This window comes from Pelophylax lessonae (genome assembly GCF_965119305.1).
Source record: "Pelophylax lessonae genome assembly, chromosome: 2".
Taxonomy (NCBI): Eukaryota; Metazoa; Chordata; class Amphibia; order Anura; family Ranidae; genus Pelophylax; species Pelophylax lessonae.
The window spans coordinates 267,879,418-267,897,736 of record NC_138769.1 but is presented as its reverse complement, the minus strand read 5'-3'; the positions used below and the strand labels follow the sequence as shown (position 1 = coordinate 267,897,736).

Genomic DNA, 18,319 nt, shown 5'->3' with positions numbered 1-18,319 from the left:
TGCCAGATCAGGTAAGTATATCTCCCCCTGTCCTCTCCACCGGAATAAGACGAGCAGTTAACCCTTGCAGTGCAGGCACAGCCCCACTGCACAGGAAGAAAGTAATGTTGGCCAGAGTTCAGCTTTAGGACCCTTTTACACTGATACACTTTTAGTGCATTTCTACCTTGCAAGAAAAAGGTTTCTCCTTTAAATCCCATGGGACCCTTCTTCACACCACTGCTTTACCAATGTGGTGTGTTTTGAAAAGTCCTACATGCTGCATCTAACAGTTTTCCTTTTTTAGAACTGAAGTGAAATGTTAAATGTCCTTCCATTAAGTTATTTTCAAACTCAGGTTTGAATGTAGTGGTTTTTACTGCAACCTGCTGCTACAAAAATGACTGTATGCATTACTATTTTCAGCAAGCACCATTCCAGTGCTGTGGAGTGAATGGGTCCAAGGAATGTAAGTGTGTAAAAGCATGGCCAGCTATACTAGAAACAAATGTTAAAACATTTTTTACAGGAGAGCTTTAAAAATGTCACCTACTCCCCTACACCAGAGTTTTATTTTCTCTACAGATTTGTCAAGCCTTGTAAAATTAGGGGTCTGGTACTGGTCCATGGCCTGTCAAGAACCAGGCCACACAGCAGGAATTGACATGGGAATGTAAAGCTGCTGGAGCACCAAAGCTGTCTATTCCCAGCTGAGGTGGGTGGATTGTGTGGTGCGCACCTCAGTAGTACGCTATGCTGCTGTACATTGATTGCCATGTGCTTCAGAACACAGGCTGCCTTGCAGTGTGAACACAACACATAGGAAACAATGTAGTAAAACATTTGCCACTGTACACTTTGTGAATTATCCCTAGAACATTTCCCTCCCCCTGATCCATGGAAATTTTTTTTCCATGAAACCAGTCCCTGGTGCCAAAAAAAGGCTGGGGATCAGTGTCGTAAATGGAAATGCACTGTTAATAAAAGAAGGTTTTGTGGAACACACATTATTTACACACATCATTTTGCTTATAGCCATCATATACCTTTTTAGGTCCAAGATTGGCACCATTGTACGTTTCTTTACACTGCTGTTGCTGGAGGTCATAAGAATGATGTGTAACCAAGGTTACTTTTTCATTTGGAAGGTGTCTACAAACCATCTCTGAATTTGTGTTGGCAATTTCACTAATCTGTCTTTTTTTGTCGGATGTTTGCACAGGGGCTGTAAAGTAAAGGGGGTTGTAAGGATCATTGGATTTTAAAAAGGCATTCCAAAGTCTTAGATTTTCCTGTTCATCAGCACTACAGTCACTCTCACTATCCGACTCTGCATTACTATCACACCACAATTCTTCATCAGACTGAGGCTGATCCTGCGTTTCCAAAGAAACTGAGTCTTCCCCAGTTGTAACACCAGTTTGTAACGAGGCTGTGAAATTTTGAAGGTTGTAAGGATCAGCAGAACAAAATGAACTCCACAGGACCTCTTCAGGGACAGAAGTTTCACTGTCTGTGGAGGACATTGATCCTTCGCTGTCAAAGCCATCATCGTCATCCTCGTCCCATTCATCGCTGCTTGATGGACTGGTATCAACATCATCATCATCATCGCTTACAACTGTTCCCAAAATGTAGCCAATATGTTTATTTGTGCAAACAGTAACAGAAGTAATAGGAATTTCATCTTGGAGATCAGAGTCCATGTCTTCATTGTTTTGGGCATCTGGACAAGCTAATAGCCACGTTGGCAAGGCAAATAATACAGACTCTCCGTCTAACTCACAGGGTTCAGGGGTTTCACCTGTGGTAAGATTTTGTGAAAGAGGCGGGCACTGCAAGTATTCCAGACTGTGATATCCTTGGTCCTTATCAGGACATAAATGCTGGTGGTTGTTTGACTTATCCGCTTCTTGAACTACAATGGGTTGCTGGTCACAGAAACCATACTTCTCATTCATTTCTGGAAACTCCGGTGTCAAGCTAAAAGCTGCTAACTGCTCACACTGATCATGGATTTCTTTACATTGGGCCTCAAGACATTGAGTCACGGACAAATCTAAATGACAAACATCATGGTTGGGTAATGAGAAGTGCATAGGATCTAGGAGTTTGGGCTCTATGGTTTGAGTCGGTTCTCTCTCACTAGCTTCTTGCTTGACAACCTCCTGAGTCTTGTTCTGCTGCAGAAATCGGAGTCTCTTGTTGCGGATATGCTGAATCTGACTAGGGTCGTCTTTCCATTGGACCCCACCTGTCCCTACATTTAGGATACATGATATTATACCAAGTGAGGAAGACTGTGGCTGGGCTCCACTTATCAATGTCTGGTCAGCAGAAGACAATATATGGTGGGCAGAGGCTGCTTTATGGCACTCTTCTTGGTTGGGCTGTGCAGCAACGTTCCAGGCTAATCCTTGCCCCCACAACACCTGCATATTACTATGAACCTTCTGCCAGGTGGAGAGTTCCTCCTCATCTTTACCTTTCCATGATTTCAGAAGGTCCAGATCGTCTCCAACCTCAGGAGGAAGCAGCTCTTTCCAGGTCCCCAGTTCTTCTAAGCATTCTCCCAGCTCCTCCCAGGACCCTGAGCGCAAACCCAGAGCTTCAAGTACCTCAGGCAACTCACCAGACCGCACCGACCTGTGAATCAACCAACCGGAAGGGAGGAAGGACGACGCTTCCCAGGGTCCCATTAGATAAGACCAAGCAGCTCCCACCCCTTCTAAAAGACGATAGGGGTGCAAGCCGCGCAGGAAGCGGCCTAGCAAGGCCCGGAGTCCCGGGGAGGACCTGTCCTTCTTGTCAGTAAACATCAGGCCGCGCCCACAAAGCTCCAGGATGTTTCCAGAAGGTGAACGGTAGCCATTAGGGTCGCTTAACGGCTAAGCGACCACGAGACCGGCCGGCCACAAAGCGCACACCGGTACTACTCCAACAGCTGGAAAGCTTCGAGGGAAAGAACGTCGAATGGGCGGAGCGAGATGACGCAAGGCTGTCAACGCAACATTGCGGAAGCTACGAGCTTCCGCAAGTTATCGCGAGACTGTCACAGGCGCCCAACTAGCCCAGTGATCGTCGTTTTATGTTTTTTTTTTTAGCGGAGTGTTACAATATGCATATCCAAAAGTTGAATTACAGCTCCGCATACGGGCGTGCTCCCTAACAACCTACATTTTTACATGTTGGAGTTTAGAATAGAACTTTAGGCTTTTTTTTCTAATGTGGATGGAGTAGAAACGTTATAAAACTTGTTAGGTTATCTTTTGCCATCTGTGTCCATTGGGGGAGGTTTCTCTTTACGTATTGTCCCACTACCGTGATAAATCCATACCCTCCGAGCATGCGCTCTTGTCAGGCCCTCAGCTGTTCAATGACTTAGGTGCTGACGTAGGTACACCGGAAGTGACGAGGTTAGGCATTTCTCACAGGTAGGTTTTTCTCACGGAACACAGGTGTTCAGGTGTTCCGTGAAAAATCCATACCCGTGAGAAAACCATACCCTCGTCACTTCCGGTTCCGCTACGGAGGGTATGGATTTCTCACGGTAGTTAAACTTGCGGCGCTTACATTAAAACAGCTCCTCTGAAACATAAATCATCTCCGCTCTTCGCCCTGTCACTGCCCTCATCTCCGGTAATAAATATAAAAGCGGATCACGGAGCCGCGATCGCCGTCACATTTACATCTCATACACCCGCCGCCGCTTTTATATTTATTACCGGAGATGAGGGCAGTGACAGGGCGAAGAGCGGAGATGATTTACGTTTCAGATTAGCTGTTTTAATGTACCCGCCGCAAGTTTTACATTAGACACAGTGCCGTGAGAATTTCATGCCCACCGAGCATGCGCACTTGCCTAATTCTTTAATGTTCAATCACGTATCCGGGCCTCTGAGCATGCGCACTGCTGCGCTGCTCAGCTGTTTCAGCCCGGAAGTGACGAGGGTATGGTTTCTCCACGGGGTATGGTTTTTTAACGTTACACCGGTGTAACGTTAAAAAACCATACCCCGTGGAGAAACCATACCCTCGTCACTTCCGGGCTGAAACAGCTGAGCAGCGCAGCAGTGCGCATGCTCAGAGCCCCGGATACGTGATTGAACATTAAAGAATTAGACAAGTGCGCATGCTCGGTGGGCATGAAATTCTCACGGCACTGTGTCTAATGTAAAACTTGCGGCGCTTACATTAAAACAGCTCATCTGAAACGTAAATCATCTCCGCTCTTCGCCCTGTAACTGCCCTCATCTCCGGTAATAAATATAAAAGCGGCGGCGGGTGTATGAGATGTAAATGTGACGGCGATCGCGGCTCCGTGATCCGCTTTTATATTTATTACCGGAGATGAGGGCAGTGACAGGGCGAAGAGCGGAGATGATTTACGTTTCAGAGGAGCTATTTTAATGTAAGCGCCGCATGTTTAACTACCGTGAGAAATCCATACCCTCCGTAGCGGAACCGGAAGTGACGAGGGTATGGTTTTCTCACGGTATGGATTTTTCACGGAACACCGGAATTACACTGAAAACAAGAGGAAATCCCTCCAAAGGTGTACGTTTATCAAACTGAGAATTTTTTTCTCGGCAGTTTTTAGAGGAAAATGATCTCCTCTGGCCCCCTGGTTATGAAGCTTCAGTTTTCACAGGGAGAACAGAGAAGTTTTTTCCTCTGAAAACGGCCGAGATCTTTGTACAAGTGAATGGGCCCCTGTACTGCCGAATTTTCCAACCTGCCGAGATCTCCAACTTCACCACTTCTGGTCAGAGATCTCGGCAATTTACTGCTACCGCGCATGCGCTGCCGTGAACAGGGGACTCCAACTCCGTGCATGAGTTGGGACTTCTCGGCAGCGCAATAGAATACTACTGCGCATGGCAATGCCCGTTCACAGAGAACTCCGTCTCCGTGCACGAGAGATATACTTCTCGGCAGCTCAATAAAATACTACCGCGCATGCACCGCCTTGAAAGCGCATTCACAGAGGAATCCAACTCCGTGCATGAGTTGGGACTTCTCGACAGCGCAATGGAATACTACTGCGCATGCGCGAGTGGCAATGCCCGTTCACGGAGAACTCCGTCTTCGTGCACGAGAGTTGGACTTCTTGGCAGCTCAATAAAATACTACCGCGCATGCGCCTGCAGACAGTGTACAAGTTGGAGCTTTTGGCAAATAATAACCCCTGCACAGTAAAAATCCCCCACAGTATCATGTACAATTAAGGCTGAAAGGGAATGCTGGGATTTATAGTTCCTAAAAAAAAAAAAATAGTGAATCTGAGCTTGAAAGTACATGCTGGGATTTATAGTTCCTCTCCCAAAACACAATTGTGAACAGTGCATAATGGGGACACTGGCTGCGTGATGGGGGACAGGCTGGATGATGGCGGGGACACTGGCTGTGTGATGGGGGACAGGCTGGATGATGGCGGGGACACTGGCTGTGTGATGGGGGACACAGGCTGGATTACGGCGGGGGACACAGGCTGCGTTTATGGGGGACACAGGTTGAATGACGGCAGGTAACACAGGCTGCGTTTATGGGGGACACTGGCTGCGTGATGGGGGACAGGCTGCATGACGGCGGGGACACTGGCTGTGGCATGGGGGCACAGGCTGCCTTATGGGGGACACAGGCTGGATGACGGTGGATAACACAGGCTGCATTTATGGGGGACACAGGCTGCGTGGTGGGGGGCACAGGCTGGGTGATGGCGGGGGACACAGGCTGCATTTATGGGGGACACAGGCTTCATGACAGCGGGTAACACAGGCTGCGTTTATGGGGGACACAGGCTTCATGATGGCGGGGGACACATGCTGGATCACAGGCGGGGTGTACTATAGGTGCAGTCACGTAGACGAACTTTGAGGGGCCACAGCTCGGACCCTGAATGAGTCCAGGGTCCAAAATTTGGCACAGAGATATGGGAGGTCCCCCATAAGGCAATCTGTGTCCCCCATAAACGCAGCCTGTGATACCCGCCGTCATCTAGCCTGTGCCCCCCATAAACACAGCCTGCGTTACCCACCGTCATGAAGCCTGTGTCCCCCGCCTTCATTCAACCTGCATCCCCCATAAACACAGCCTGTGTCCCCCATCATGCAGCCAGTGTCCCCACCGTCATGCAGCCAGTGTCCCCACCGTCATGCAGCCAGTGTCCCCACCGTCATGCAGCCAGTGTCCCCCATAAACGCAGCCAGTGTCCCCCATAAACGCAGCCAGTGTCCCCCATAAACGCAGCCAGTGTCCCCCATAAACGCAGCCAGTATCCCCCCATAAAACGCAGCCTGTGTTACCTGCTGTCATCCAACCTGTGCCCCCCATCACGCAGCCTGTGCCCACCATAATTGCAGCCTGTGTTACCCGCCGTCATGAAGCCTGTGTCCCCCATAAACGCAGCCTGTGTCCCCCATCATGCAGCCTGTGTCCCCCATAAGGCACCTTGTGTTCCCCGCCGTCATCCAGCCTGTGTCCCCCATAAATGCAGCTTGTGTTACCCGCCGTCATCCAGCCTGTGTTCCCCCCATAAGGCAGCCTGTGTTCCCAGCCGTCATCCAGACTGTGCCCCCCATCATGCAGCCAGTCCCCCATCACACAGCCTGTGCCCCCCCCCCCATCACGCAGCCAGTGTCCCTGCCATCATGCAGCCTGTCCCCCATCATGCAGCCTGTGTCCCCCATAAGGCAGCTTTGTTACCCGCCGTCATCCAACCTGTGTCCCCAATAAACGCAGCTTGTGTTCCCCATCACACAGCCAGTGTCCCTGCCATCATCCAGCCTGTCCCCCATCAGGCAGCCTGTGTCCCTCATAAACATAGCCTGTGTTGCCTGCCGTCATTCAGCCAGCGTCCCCCATAAGGCAGCCTTTGTTCCACGCCATCTTGAAGCCTGTCCCCCATAAACGCAGCCTGTGTTACCTGCCGTAATCCAATCTGTGCCCCCCATCATGGAGAGATACACATGAATCGCGCAAACCACGTCCAGGGAGTGCAGAGCCACCTCCTTAGGTGTGCGATGGCCGAGAGCACACAAAAGGAGGGATAGTGTCCTCATTAATAAAAATCCAACACTACCTTTGATGGAAAGGAAGGGGGAGGTCTAAGCACCACCTTGTCCTGTGTAAAATCAGATAAGGTAGCTTACAGAACTAAACTTCCAATTTCCGAAACCTGCTGCACAGAGGCGATACCTACTAGGAAGGCAACAGTCCACGAAAGCAAGGGAATATGCTGAATGCCCTCAAAAAGGAGGCTTCTAAAGAGCCAAAAGCACCAAGTTTAAATCCCACAGTGGCAACAGTGAGCACACAGGTGGCTCCAAATGACGAACCCCCTGAACGAAGGTGTGAACCAAAGAATGCGTGGCAAAGGGACACTGAAATAAAACAACCAAAGCAGAGTGTTGACCCTTGATCATATTCAATGCAAGCTTCTGTTGCACACCACATTAAAAGAAGGCCAACATCCAAGCCACCGGGAAGGAGCAAGGATGGAACCCCCGGCTTCACACCAAACAATATAGGCCCTCCAGGTGCGATGATAAATCTTCTGGGACATAGACTTAGATGATTTTAATATAGTCATAGTCACAGAGCCAGACAATCCACTGTCCTTCAGAACTTGGCTTTCAATAGCCACGCCATCAAAGCCAGCGATGGTAAATCTGGGTGGAAGACTGGTCCTCCCGAAGAGGCAGCCGCCAGGGAGCGTCCACCATCAATCAGACCACATCAGCATATCACAGACGGCGAGGCCCATCTGGGGCCACCAGTGTGACCAGGATCCCTTTGGCTTCTATCCTGCGTAGTAGAAGAGAAATCAGCCAAAGGGGAGGGAAGGCGTAGTTGAGATTGTACCGATCCCAAGGCACCAATATCGCATCAGACAGAGGATTCAATGATCTTGCCCCAAACTGTGGAACCTTCCAATTGAGACGGGATGCCAGAAAACCCACGTCCAGCATCCCCTAGCAAAGGCAGAGCTTATGGAACACCTCAGAATGTAGGAACCACTCACTCTTGTCCAGCGTCTTACGGCTGAGATAACCCAATTTCCTGTTTTTGATGCCTGGAATGTGTATAACGGACAGAGCAAGAACAAACAAGGATGGCAGCTGCCTCCATCGCCGCTGCCGCACTTCTCGTACCCGCCTGATGATTGACATAAGCCACCGCAGTGGCGTCGTCTGACTGTATCCTGGGTGGCAGACCCTTTATGCAATCTGTCCAATGTGCCAGTGACAACCTGATCGCCTGCAGATCCAGGACATTGATGAGCAGTCAAGTTAACTCCAGAGTCCAGCGACCCTGAGCCAAGTCTGATCCCAGGACTCCTCCCCAGTCCGACAGGCTGGCATCCATCGTGAACACAGTCCAGGGAATGGGAAGGAAGGACTTTTCATTTCGTAGAGCTGGAGAACTCATCCACCAGAGAAGAGAGGCCCTCATGGATCGCTCTAGGCGAATCCGAAAGTCCAAAGAGACAGAAGACCTGTTCCATTCAAGTAGGATTTTCTTTTGCAGAGTTTTCGTATGAAACAGGGCATACAGAACCGCTTCAGAGGGAGCCACCATTAGGCCTAAAACCTGCATGGAAAAATGCAGGGCCACTTGTAAGCCAAGAGCTGCTGGCCCGCAGACCGGAGCTTCGGGAGTTTGTCCGACCGAAGAAACACTTTGCTTGCTCCAATTAAGGATCAGTCCCAGATACTCCAGGCGTTTGGAAGGGGACAACACTGACTTCCTGAGGTTTAGGGTCCAACCAAAAATCTGTAGAGAATGCATGGTGATCTCCACACTGTCTAGCAGGAACAAGTGGGTCTCCACACGTAGGAGCAAGCCGTCCAGGTAGCCAATCACAGCAATCCCTTGTTATCTCAGCAAGGCCAGGGCAAGACCTTGGCAAACACCCAAGGCGTTTCCCCAATAGCAAAGCATAAAAATTGCTGATGCCCCTCGCAAATAGTAATGTGCATGTAGGTGTCCTTAATGTCTATGGAGGCAAGAAAATCTCCTTGTCAGAGGGAAGCTACCACTGAGCAAATTAATTCCATCTTGTAATTGTGAACCCGTAGGAAGGCATTCAGGGCCCTGAGATCCAGGATGGGATGAACCCCATTTGTCTTGGGAACTGTGAACAGGTTGGAGTAAAAACCTCTGAACCGCTCCAACTCGGGCACAGAGATAATAACTCCCCAAAGGAACAGATCCTGCACAGCCCCATACAGGGCCCACAGATGGACCAGCTAGAGCCGTAGATTGGAGGGAAAGGGCCAGGGAAGCTTGGCGCTTCCCGAAGAGGCCTTGAAGGGTTTGGATTTGTTTGCTGGGGGGAGCGAAAAATCCGCTTATGTGCCATGAAGGTCTGCCCCATCCTCCTACAAGGTTTTTTTTTCTTCTTGGACTGTGCCAACTGTAATTTCCAACTGTGTCCGTCAAAAAAGGGTTTTTCCTTCAAGTGATATTAAAGTCTTGGTTTATTTTGTTTAAAATTAACAAGCATGTTATACTTAACTGTTCTGTGCAGTGATTTTCATCAGAGCAATCGAGATCCTCCTCTACTCGGGTCCCACGCCTGGGCTTCTTGCCCCTGCCGAGTGCCCCCACAGCAGCAGAGGCTCGGGCCTGTTCCCTCTCTCCCCTCATTGACTTACTGATTTGATTTACAGTAGCCAATGTGGCGCACGCTACTATGTCTCAGCCAATCAGGAGGACAAATGCCTGACAGGCAAGGCTCTTGTGCAACATGGCTGGATCAAGATGGGGCTAAGGTAGAATGAATTAAGATTAAAAAAAATTACATTCTGCTTTTAGAACCACTTTCACTTTAAAGGAGAAGTTTGAGAAACCAAAAAACAAACACACATATTTACAGTACATATATGGTTATATATGTTATATGTCATATACATATATATGACACATCAGTCTGATACTGCAGCTGTACCCCCCTGGCCCTAAGCCCGAGCACTGAGCAATCATGTATATTAAAGAAATGTGTTCCGCGCTATGGTAAAGGGGAAGAATAGGCTGCAGCCTCCCTCAAATATAACCAAAGGTTAAATCCGTAAATGTGCAAGGAAGGGTGGGGAGGAGGATGGCGCTGCCTAGGAAGATGGAGAGTACAGCAATATGCTAAAAAAGTATGAAAAGGTCTGGGAAGAATATAATAAGAGCAAAAGCTGTATAAAGTGGCTTGGATATATACGTATGGAGTGTGGGTCCAGCAACAAATGATGATAATATGGCAATACTTTGGAAAAGGTGACAGGTGCTGGTAAATGGTTACAACAATACAATCTGACAACATACAATGGATAAGGTTATAACAAACCCAAAATAAATAAAGTGACTGGTGCCATAAAGTGCAGAGGTCTGGACGACTAAACGGTGAGTCCAGTAATAATGGTGGCAGGAAAGAAACAAACAATGAATGGTAATAAAAGGTAAAGTGCTGATCCAGAGCAATGCAACAAGGTGTGCAGTGCTAAGTGACTGAGTGCTATAAATAATAAGTATTAGTGGATGAGTATAAATAGTATACTAAATATTAAATAGATTATGCAGGGTGGACCCTATAGAGCATACTAAACCGTATAAAAATAATAATAAATAAATAATAAAAGTGACACTGTGCAGAGGTAGATAATGGCTAATGTGTTTTATAGTCCATAGGTAGTACACAGCATGTGCAGCATTGATCTTCATGCAATATTCCCAAACCGTATAATCATGGTGGGTATGGTGGTCCTAGAACAGTAGGCATCTGAAGGTCCCCAGGTAGGGACCTAATCAGGACAAGCCACCCCCACCAATGCAGCGCCACAACACCCGCAATATTACAGCCCCACAAGGTAAAAACGAGCTAGGGGTAGTGGAGCAGTCCTCCGAGAGGCCAGGGGAACCGAGGGAGCACATGGGTCTGACTATTCCAGGGAGGGGGCCCAAGTCCACCCCGAGACAGCCAGCGGTTTTGGGTGGACAATCTACTCACCATACCGCGATACCAGGTGGGCGCCACTCTGAAACAGCTCACCTCCCACCCGGGATGGGAGTGCTGTCAGCCAGGGGGAAGCTGCGACTCAGGGCGTTCCAGGTCATCGCGTCCCTCGAGACACTGTCGTGGCGAGGCCTAGTTCTGGACTATAACCTGCTCACGCTCGCTGGCCAGGCTGGGAGACCTTAAGGATCTAGATTATCAAGTGCGAAGCCACAGCCTGCTGTTGCTTGTAAGTTCCTCTGGATCTTGGTCCTTCAGGAACTAACTTATGAAAAAAAAAAATACAACTAACACAAATTTCCCTGTTAACAGCCAAGACCAAAGTCCCAGCAGGGAGCCAGGTCCTATTCCTAAAACTAGGCAGAAACAAACTGATTACTGATAGCAGAATGTGTGGGGTTATGCCTACAGGGACAGCCCCATAGGCATGGTTAAACTTTTTTCCTGCCTAGTGCCTATTCCTGGTAGGAGGAGCATAACCCATTGGTCTACAGATGATGGAGCTGCGTCTGTCGATGAACGATAGAGAAAAGGAGATTTTTACTATGCTGAAATTGACTGGAGTAATGGCACTGCTGGAAATGTCTAAGGATAAAAATTTATAAATCTGCTGCAAGTCATATTTATGGTACAGTTTTTTGGAAGCCCAAGCTAGAAATGATGCTCTGCTGGACCTAATAATGTCAAACAATTCAGGGCATATTACTAATGTTCATATAAAAACATCTGGGTAACATTTACCACAAGCTGTAAACAAGCACAAACTGAAAAGATAAAAACACTTAATTTTAAAAGGTCAGAGGTCAGAGTGCAATGGTCAGTAGTAAGTGATGTAGAGTTCAGGAGACAGGAGTGGTGCAGAGTTTGAAGGTCAGGAGTAAGTGACCTGGAGTTCAGAGATCCGGAATAGGTTACACAAAGGTCAGAAAGTCAGTAGTACCTGGCCCTCTATCCCAAAATATAGCCACACAGCATACCATTTGGACTGTTTCCTCTGTCTGAAGTGTGTCTTCTTTTCTTTCTTTTTCCCGGGTCTAGTAGGTGGGACTAGCAGGACAGTGTTTGGCTTGAGTAGTGGCCAACCACAGCTCTCCTGGAAAAAGCGACCCACTAGCCAGCATTAGACTGACACTGTTATCCTCCGCATACATGAATATTTTCTGCTGCAGCTGCGAGTGAAAATCGCAGCTGCAGAAAATACAGAAAACACAACAGTGTTTCCTCATTGCTGGACAATGTGTAAGGGGACAGTTCACCGCACACATTGCACCCATGGAGTATATGCCACTGTGGTAGATCATAGACATATTAACCGCAAATCAACGCAGGTCTATGTCAGTCGCGAGCAGGCAGCTAGGGGGTGAGTGTGCGCTCCCGCCCCCACTCGCAGCGGGGAAGCCGATGCATGGGTCAGGCGGCTCCGATTGCCCGACACCCGTGATCGTTCCACGGTGAGAGAGAAGAAAGGTCAGCTGTTGTAAACACAGCTGACCGCTCTTCTCCCTGGAATGATCACAGAGCCCCTGTGATCATTCTATATAGGATCACAGGTCTCTATGATCATTTCAGAAGCCACGCCCCCACACAGCTAGAATCACTCCCCTTGGCTCTCATTTAACCCCTTGATCACCCACAATGTCAACTCCTTCCCTGCCAGTGTCATTATTACAATAACAGTGCATAATTTTAGCACTGATTATTGTAGTAAAGTCACTGGTCCCCCCAAAAGTGTAAAAAATGTCAGTTAGGGGTCCGATCTGTCCGCCGCAATGTCGCAGTCCCACTAAAAATCGCAGATCGCCGCCATTACTAGTAAAAAAAACCAATAAAAATAACATAAATCTTTGCCGTAGTAAGTAGACGCGATAACGCTTATTGCAATTTTTTTTACCAAAAATATGTAGCAAAAAACAAATTGGCCTAAAATGTTAAAAAATTTTGATTTTTACATTTTTTTTTTTTTGAGAATGTTATATAGCAGAATGTGAAAAAAAAATATTTATATTTATTTTTTCAGAATTGTTGCTCTTTTTTTTGTTTATAGCGAAAAAAATAATCACACAGGTGATCAAATACCACCAAAAGAAAGCTCTATTTGTGTAAAAAAAAAAGGTCATCAATTTTATTTAAGTACAGCATCGCAGGACCGCGCAATTGTCCGTTAAAGTAACGCAGTGCTGAATCACAAAATATGGCCTGGTCATTAAGGGGGAAAATGTTCTGGTCCAGAAGTGGTTAATAGCATGCAATTCGAAGCTGCAGTTTTTAAAGCAAGTAAAATATTTTCTTTTATTTATAAAGGTATAGAATCCAGAGAGAGAAAGAAAGAAAGAATGTTGCCCCTGTGAAAAACATTATTAAAGATTTTATCTAGAATATGTAGTTCAATTTTGGGGACCAGTTCACAAAAAAAGGATATTGGGGAACTTTAAAAAGGGCAGAGAACGCCAACCAAACTGATAGGAGGCATGGAGTAGCTAAACTATGAGAAACAATTAGCAGAACTTAAACCAGGCTTTTTTCTATTTTCATCTGGTGATGCAGCAAGTCTGTGTTTCAAAACCCCAAACTCTAGCAAAATGAATCAATTTACATGGATGAGACAAGCCACTTAACATTGGAAGAGGTGATTAAAATGATCAGCCTTTATTTTTATTCATGCAAAACCTTTATCTCAAAAAGGAAAACACTGTTCGCTGTAATTCCTTTAAAATGTGAGCTGGACTTTTGCTTCAATTTGTTACTGTAATTAGGTAAGTCTGCTAATACATACACTAGCGCCCCCCCCCCCCCCCCCCCAATTACAATGCTGCTGCCTGCTGTGCTTCCTGTTCTCATTCCTCCAGAGTTATGACTCACTAATACAGAAAAGTGTTTTTTGGCCATATTAACAGGTGAAAACAGAGGAAAACAAGGGGGAAAAAGTCAAAGAAATAAAAACTGATGCAGCCACCACAACTAATGATTGTTAGGCTTCAATAATACATTTTTGCTTTTGTTTTTTTTTTACCACTTTAGGTTATTAATATAAGATGAAAAAGATGCGTTGGCCTGTAATCAATCACAGCTGCTGCACCTGAGATTCCCTGAATACCGGGAGAAAACTGATTCAGTGCATAAGTGAAGTGCGCAGTCATAAAATAAAATTCACAGGGAAAATACATGTATAAAATGCAAAAACAATCATGACACATACATCCAAATATCAAATACCAGTATGTGATAACATGTCTAAAATGCAATAGAGTGCAAATAAATGCACAAAGCAAAGTTCCAAAAGATCCAAAAATGTCCAAATAGTGTGATTTGAATGGTGAAATCTTGTTCTTGGCGAGCTCCAATCCCAGTTGACGCCTTCTGAGGGGAAACGCGTCGGTTGGAGACAGTCGTGACGTCAGTATGCACAGATCGCACTGCAGGTGGCCGTGCCACCACGAGTACAGTGCTCAATCTCCTAGTCTGTTTACCGTCTGTGGATTGATCCCTTTAGGCTCCTTTCACACAGTAAGTCTGTCAAACGGACTCCGCTTTTCTCAGCGGGGGATCGATCCGCTGATCAGCGGACACAGCCCCATAGATCTCTATGGGGGAATCGGATGAGAACGGACCGTCGGTCCGTTCTCATCGGATCCGATCCGCTGGACGGATGGAAAATAGGGTTTCCATCCGTCCAAATTTGACGGATCGGATCGGGTGTCAGCGAACATGTCTCCGCTGACATCCGATCCCCATTAAAGATGCATGGGGGGACCGTTCAGATCCGCCAAAAAAACAGAAAGGCGGATCTGAACGATCCGCCTGTGTGAAAGGGGCCTTACAGTTTACTCATTGACCCTATTGGGTCTGGTAAGCAGCTAATTCATCATTCTAGCATGGTGGTGGGTGATGCATGCAGAACTTAGAAATGACAATATTTCACCATTCAAATCACGTTATTTGGACTTTGTTGTATCATTTGGAACTTTAATTTGTGCATTTATTTGCACTCTATTGCACCAAGCCATTAGTAGCAGATCCTTTAATCTTTCGCTGGCTTGCTTTTTTCTTATAGTGCATCCTGGTGACATAGATACATAGTATGTATAGGTATACTCTAATCACTAATCCCACAGGGCAATGAATCAAGTATAAGTAGCGCAGACAGTACAAAATTGTGCATCATCAAGAAAACAAAGTCCATGAAATATTCACACAATTGGATAATCAATGCTTTCAATCAAACGTCCATCCCTGGATCCATAAACAGGGTTCAATAGGGTATCAGTATCCAGCAATAGTCCACCACACCAAGGAGCGGTCACCACTGTGAGTCAGGATCACCCTTTAACTATACCTCCACCGTTGTGAACATACAGGGGAAATGGCAACTCACCAAAAAGATTGGCCCTCCTACTCTCATAGGACAGGCAAACAAACTTGTGTGTAAAATCTCTCCTGCGATCGGCTTCTGCTACGGATTTTAATGCCTCCTTTAGTGGTGTGCGTCTCTTGTTCTCACAATGCACCAGCCGTCCAGCAAGCATATGGTGAAACAAAAAAGTAGCCGCACTAGCGTAATATTGCTAAACACCAGTAATCCTTTATTCCCACGAACCCAAAATACAATGCACTCACAATATATAAATGCGTTTTCATCAATGTATAAGCACCCAGGGTAACGTAGTGGGCAATGGTGGTCCAGCTCACCCTCTCCACGCTGGTGTCCCGGACCTCCGGAGCCTCCGCTCGTGTCCCCTGTGTACTTCCGGTCGCCGCAAGGTTCACGCCCTGACGCGTTTCGTCATTTCCGACTTCTTCGAAGGGCGTGAACCTCACGGCGCGGCGCCCGGATAAATAGAGAGACAAATGCTGACAGTGCTGACGTCTATCGGATGTTACACCCCTTTATGCTAATCTAGCCATTATACGGCCAAGAGGACTTCCGCCAGTACTATACTCCTGAAAGGTCTTGCAACCTTCCGACCCTGCCCACACTAAGGTCCTTTTTACATAGTGATACTTGCAAACAGCCGCAATGATTACAAAGGGACTGTATTTAATCAAATGGGCATTGGTAACCTCGTGATCATCACCATTCTATCATCACCAATTGACCACCATGTTGAATGATGAGAGTACCTATACCAAACTATCCACTGATCCGACCTCCACGTTTGATGAGGAATTAAAAAGCTTGGTTAATCAGGGCTATAGAGCATTTGCCCTGACAAAAAAGGAGAAGAGGTATTTGACCCCGAGTGTGTGCCGTATTCCCACAATATATACGCTCCCAAAAATACATAAGGACGTGGCCTGTCCTCCAGCCCATCCTATAGTGAATGGGATTGGGTCGGTGACCGCAAGGTTAGGCCAATACCTCGATAAATTCCTCCAACTAAGTGTGATCACTACCAAGGCCTTTTTGAAGGATACTAAAGATCTACTAATATCACTGGGTGATGTGTTGTTGGGTGAGGACTCGTCGGCCTTCTTAGTGACGGCCGACGTGTCCTCACTCTACACCATCATCCAGCATGATGATGCCCTTCTGGCCCTCAACTGGGCGCTCAGTAAAAGGGATGACATCCCATTTGAACAAAAGCGCTTTATTCATAAGTCATTAGATTTTTGTCTTTCCCACAATTATTTTTGGTTTAACGATTGTTTCTATAGCCAGAAGACAGGGGTGGCCATGGGAGCCAAATTTGCTCCGAGTTTGGCTAATATTTTCATGGCCGAATGGGAAGACAAATATGTTTTTAACCAGTCGAAAAAAGAATTACGGTTTTATAAAAGATTTATTGATGACATTTTGTTCATCTGGGAAGGCTCTGAGGAATCCCTTTTGTCCTTTATGTCCCATTTGAATTCTAACTCAAATAATATTAGGTTGGAGTCCCATTGGGACAGAACTAATATTCAGTTTTTAGATGTTACGATTTTTAGACATCTTAATGGTTTTGCCACAAAGGTTTATTTTAAACAAACTGATCGGAACAGCTACCTATCTATCATGAGTGGCCACCACCCTACGTGGTTAAAAAATATACCAAGGGGTCAATTTATGAGGGTCAAACGGAATTGTACATTTGACGAAGATTTTGTAACACAATCTGCAGTAATAAGAGACAGGTTTTTACAAAAAGGTTATGAGGAGAAGTCCCTGGATCAAGAGATTAAGAAAATTCTTGATCTACCAAGGTCAGAAGTTTTAAAAACTAAAGATAGATCTGTGGACAACTCGAACGAGTGGAGCTTTCTGTCTGACTTCTCGAGTGATTATAAAAATGTGGAGGCGATTTTTAAAAAACACTGGCCTATGCTGCAGAAAGATCGGGTATTGGGTCCAGTATTACCGCCCAACCCATTCTTTATATACCGTAAGGCCCCTAATTTTGGGGATAGGGTAGTTAGGAAAGTTTTAGATCCTCCGAATCTAACCTTCTTTCCAAATAGAAAGGGTTTTCACACATGTGGGCGGTGCAGGGCATGTTCCTTCACAAAATCAAATTTAAAGAGAAGAGTTGAGTTTGAGGTCCCTGCAATAGGGAAACATTTTAAAATTCAAAACTTGATTACTTGTGATACCACCCATGTGGTATACGCCCTTATGTGTCCCTGTAACCTTATATATATTGGTAGAACCAAACGGACTGTCAAAAAACGGGTGGGAGAACACATCACCAACATTATTAATGGTTTTAAGTACCATAGTGTTCCCGAGCATTTCAGGAGGTTCCATAATCAGGACCCTAGTGGTCTTCAATTTTGGGGTGTGGAAAGGGTTACCCCCTCTTGGAGGGGGGCCAACTGGGTGAGAGAGCTATCTAAATGTGAAACCAAGTGGATATATCTCACCCAGGCCCTTGTCCCCAAAGGATTAAACATCGATTTGGACCTCAACTGTTTCATAAGTGACTCGTGATGAACACTATAATGTTGAGAAGCCTGTGGGATATATATCCATATCCATTTACATTTGATAGTCATTTATTTATTTGAGGTCAGTTTATATTTATATTTATATCCATATATCCTTGTCTTTTTATCCTTCCATTTTTAAACCTTTTTTAACCGTTTTTATTCATTTTTATCCTTCTTATTTATGTATTGATCTGATTGATTGGAATTTGTATATATTCAGGATCTTATAGATTGTATTTTAATATGCATGTCGGCTTTACATTAATACATCTGAGTATTAGGCCATTCGTGTATATGTTTACATTGGGGTATTTAGAGTACCTTTGTTTTTAATATATTTTTAAATTTTAATTTTCAATGCATGAGGTTTATTACCAAGTGTATTGGGTGTCATGATTTTATGATGTATTGTGCATTTTTAGCAAGCACGAT

The 18,319-nt window shown here is 46.0% G+C and overlaps 2 protein-coding genes across 2 annotated transcripts in view; one reads left to right on the top strand and one right to left on the bottom strand.

The window, feature by feature from the left end:
* Positions 1–2,931, bottom strand: part of PPP1R15B (protein phosphatase 1 regulatory subunit 15B) — a 34,602-nt gene extending 31,671 nt beyond the window's left edge. The window contains exon 1 of the mRNA XM_082244707.1: positions 1,026–2,931. Within this exon, the coding sequence (XP_082100833.1) occupies positions 1,026–2,798 (1,773 nt within the window). The 5' untranslated portion in view covers positions 2,799–2,931. The remainder of the gene's footprint in view (positions 1–1,025) is intronic.
* Positions 2,932–17,027: 14,096 nt separating this feature from the next.
* Positions 17,028–17,888, top strand: LOC309548057 (uncharacterized protein; the record flags this gene model as incomplete). The annotated part of the gene is made up of 1 exon (XM_082248024.1): positions 17,028–17,888. The coding sequence occupies one exon, from the start codon at positions 17,028–17,030 to the stop codon at positions 17,886–17,888; it is 861 nt and encodes a 286-aa protein (XP_082104150.1).
* Between the last annotated feature and the right edge of the window lie 431 nt (positions 17,889–18,319).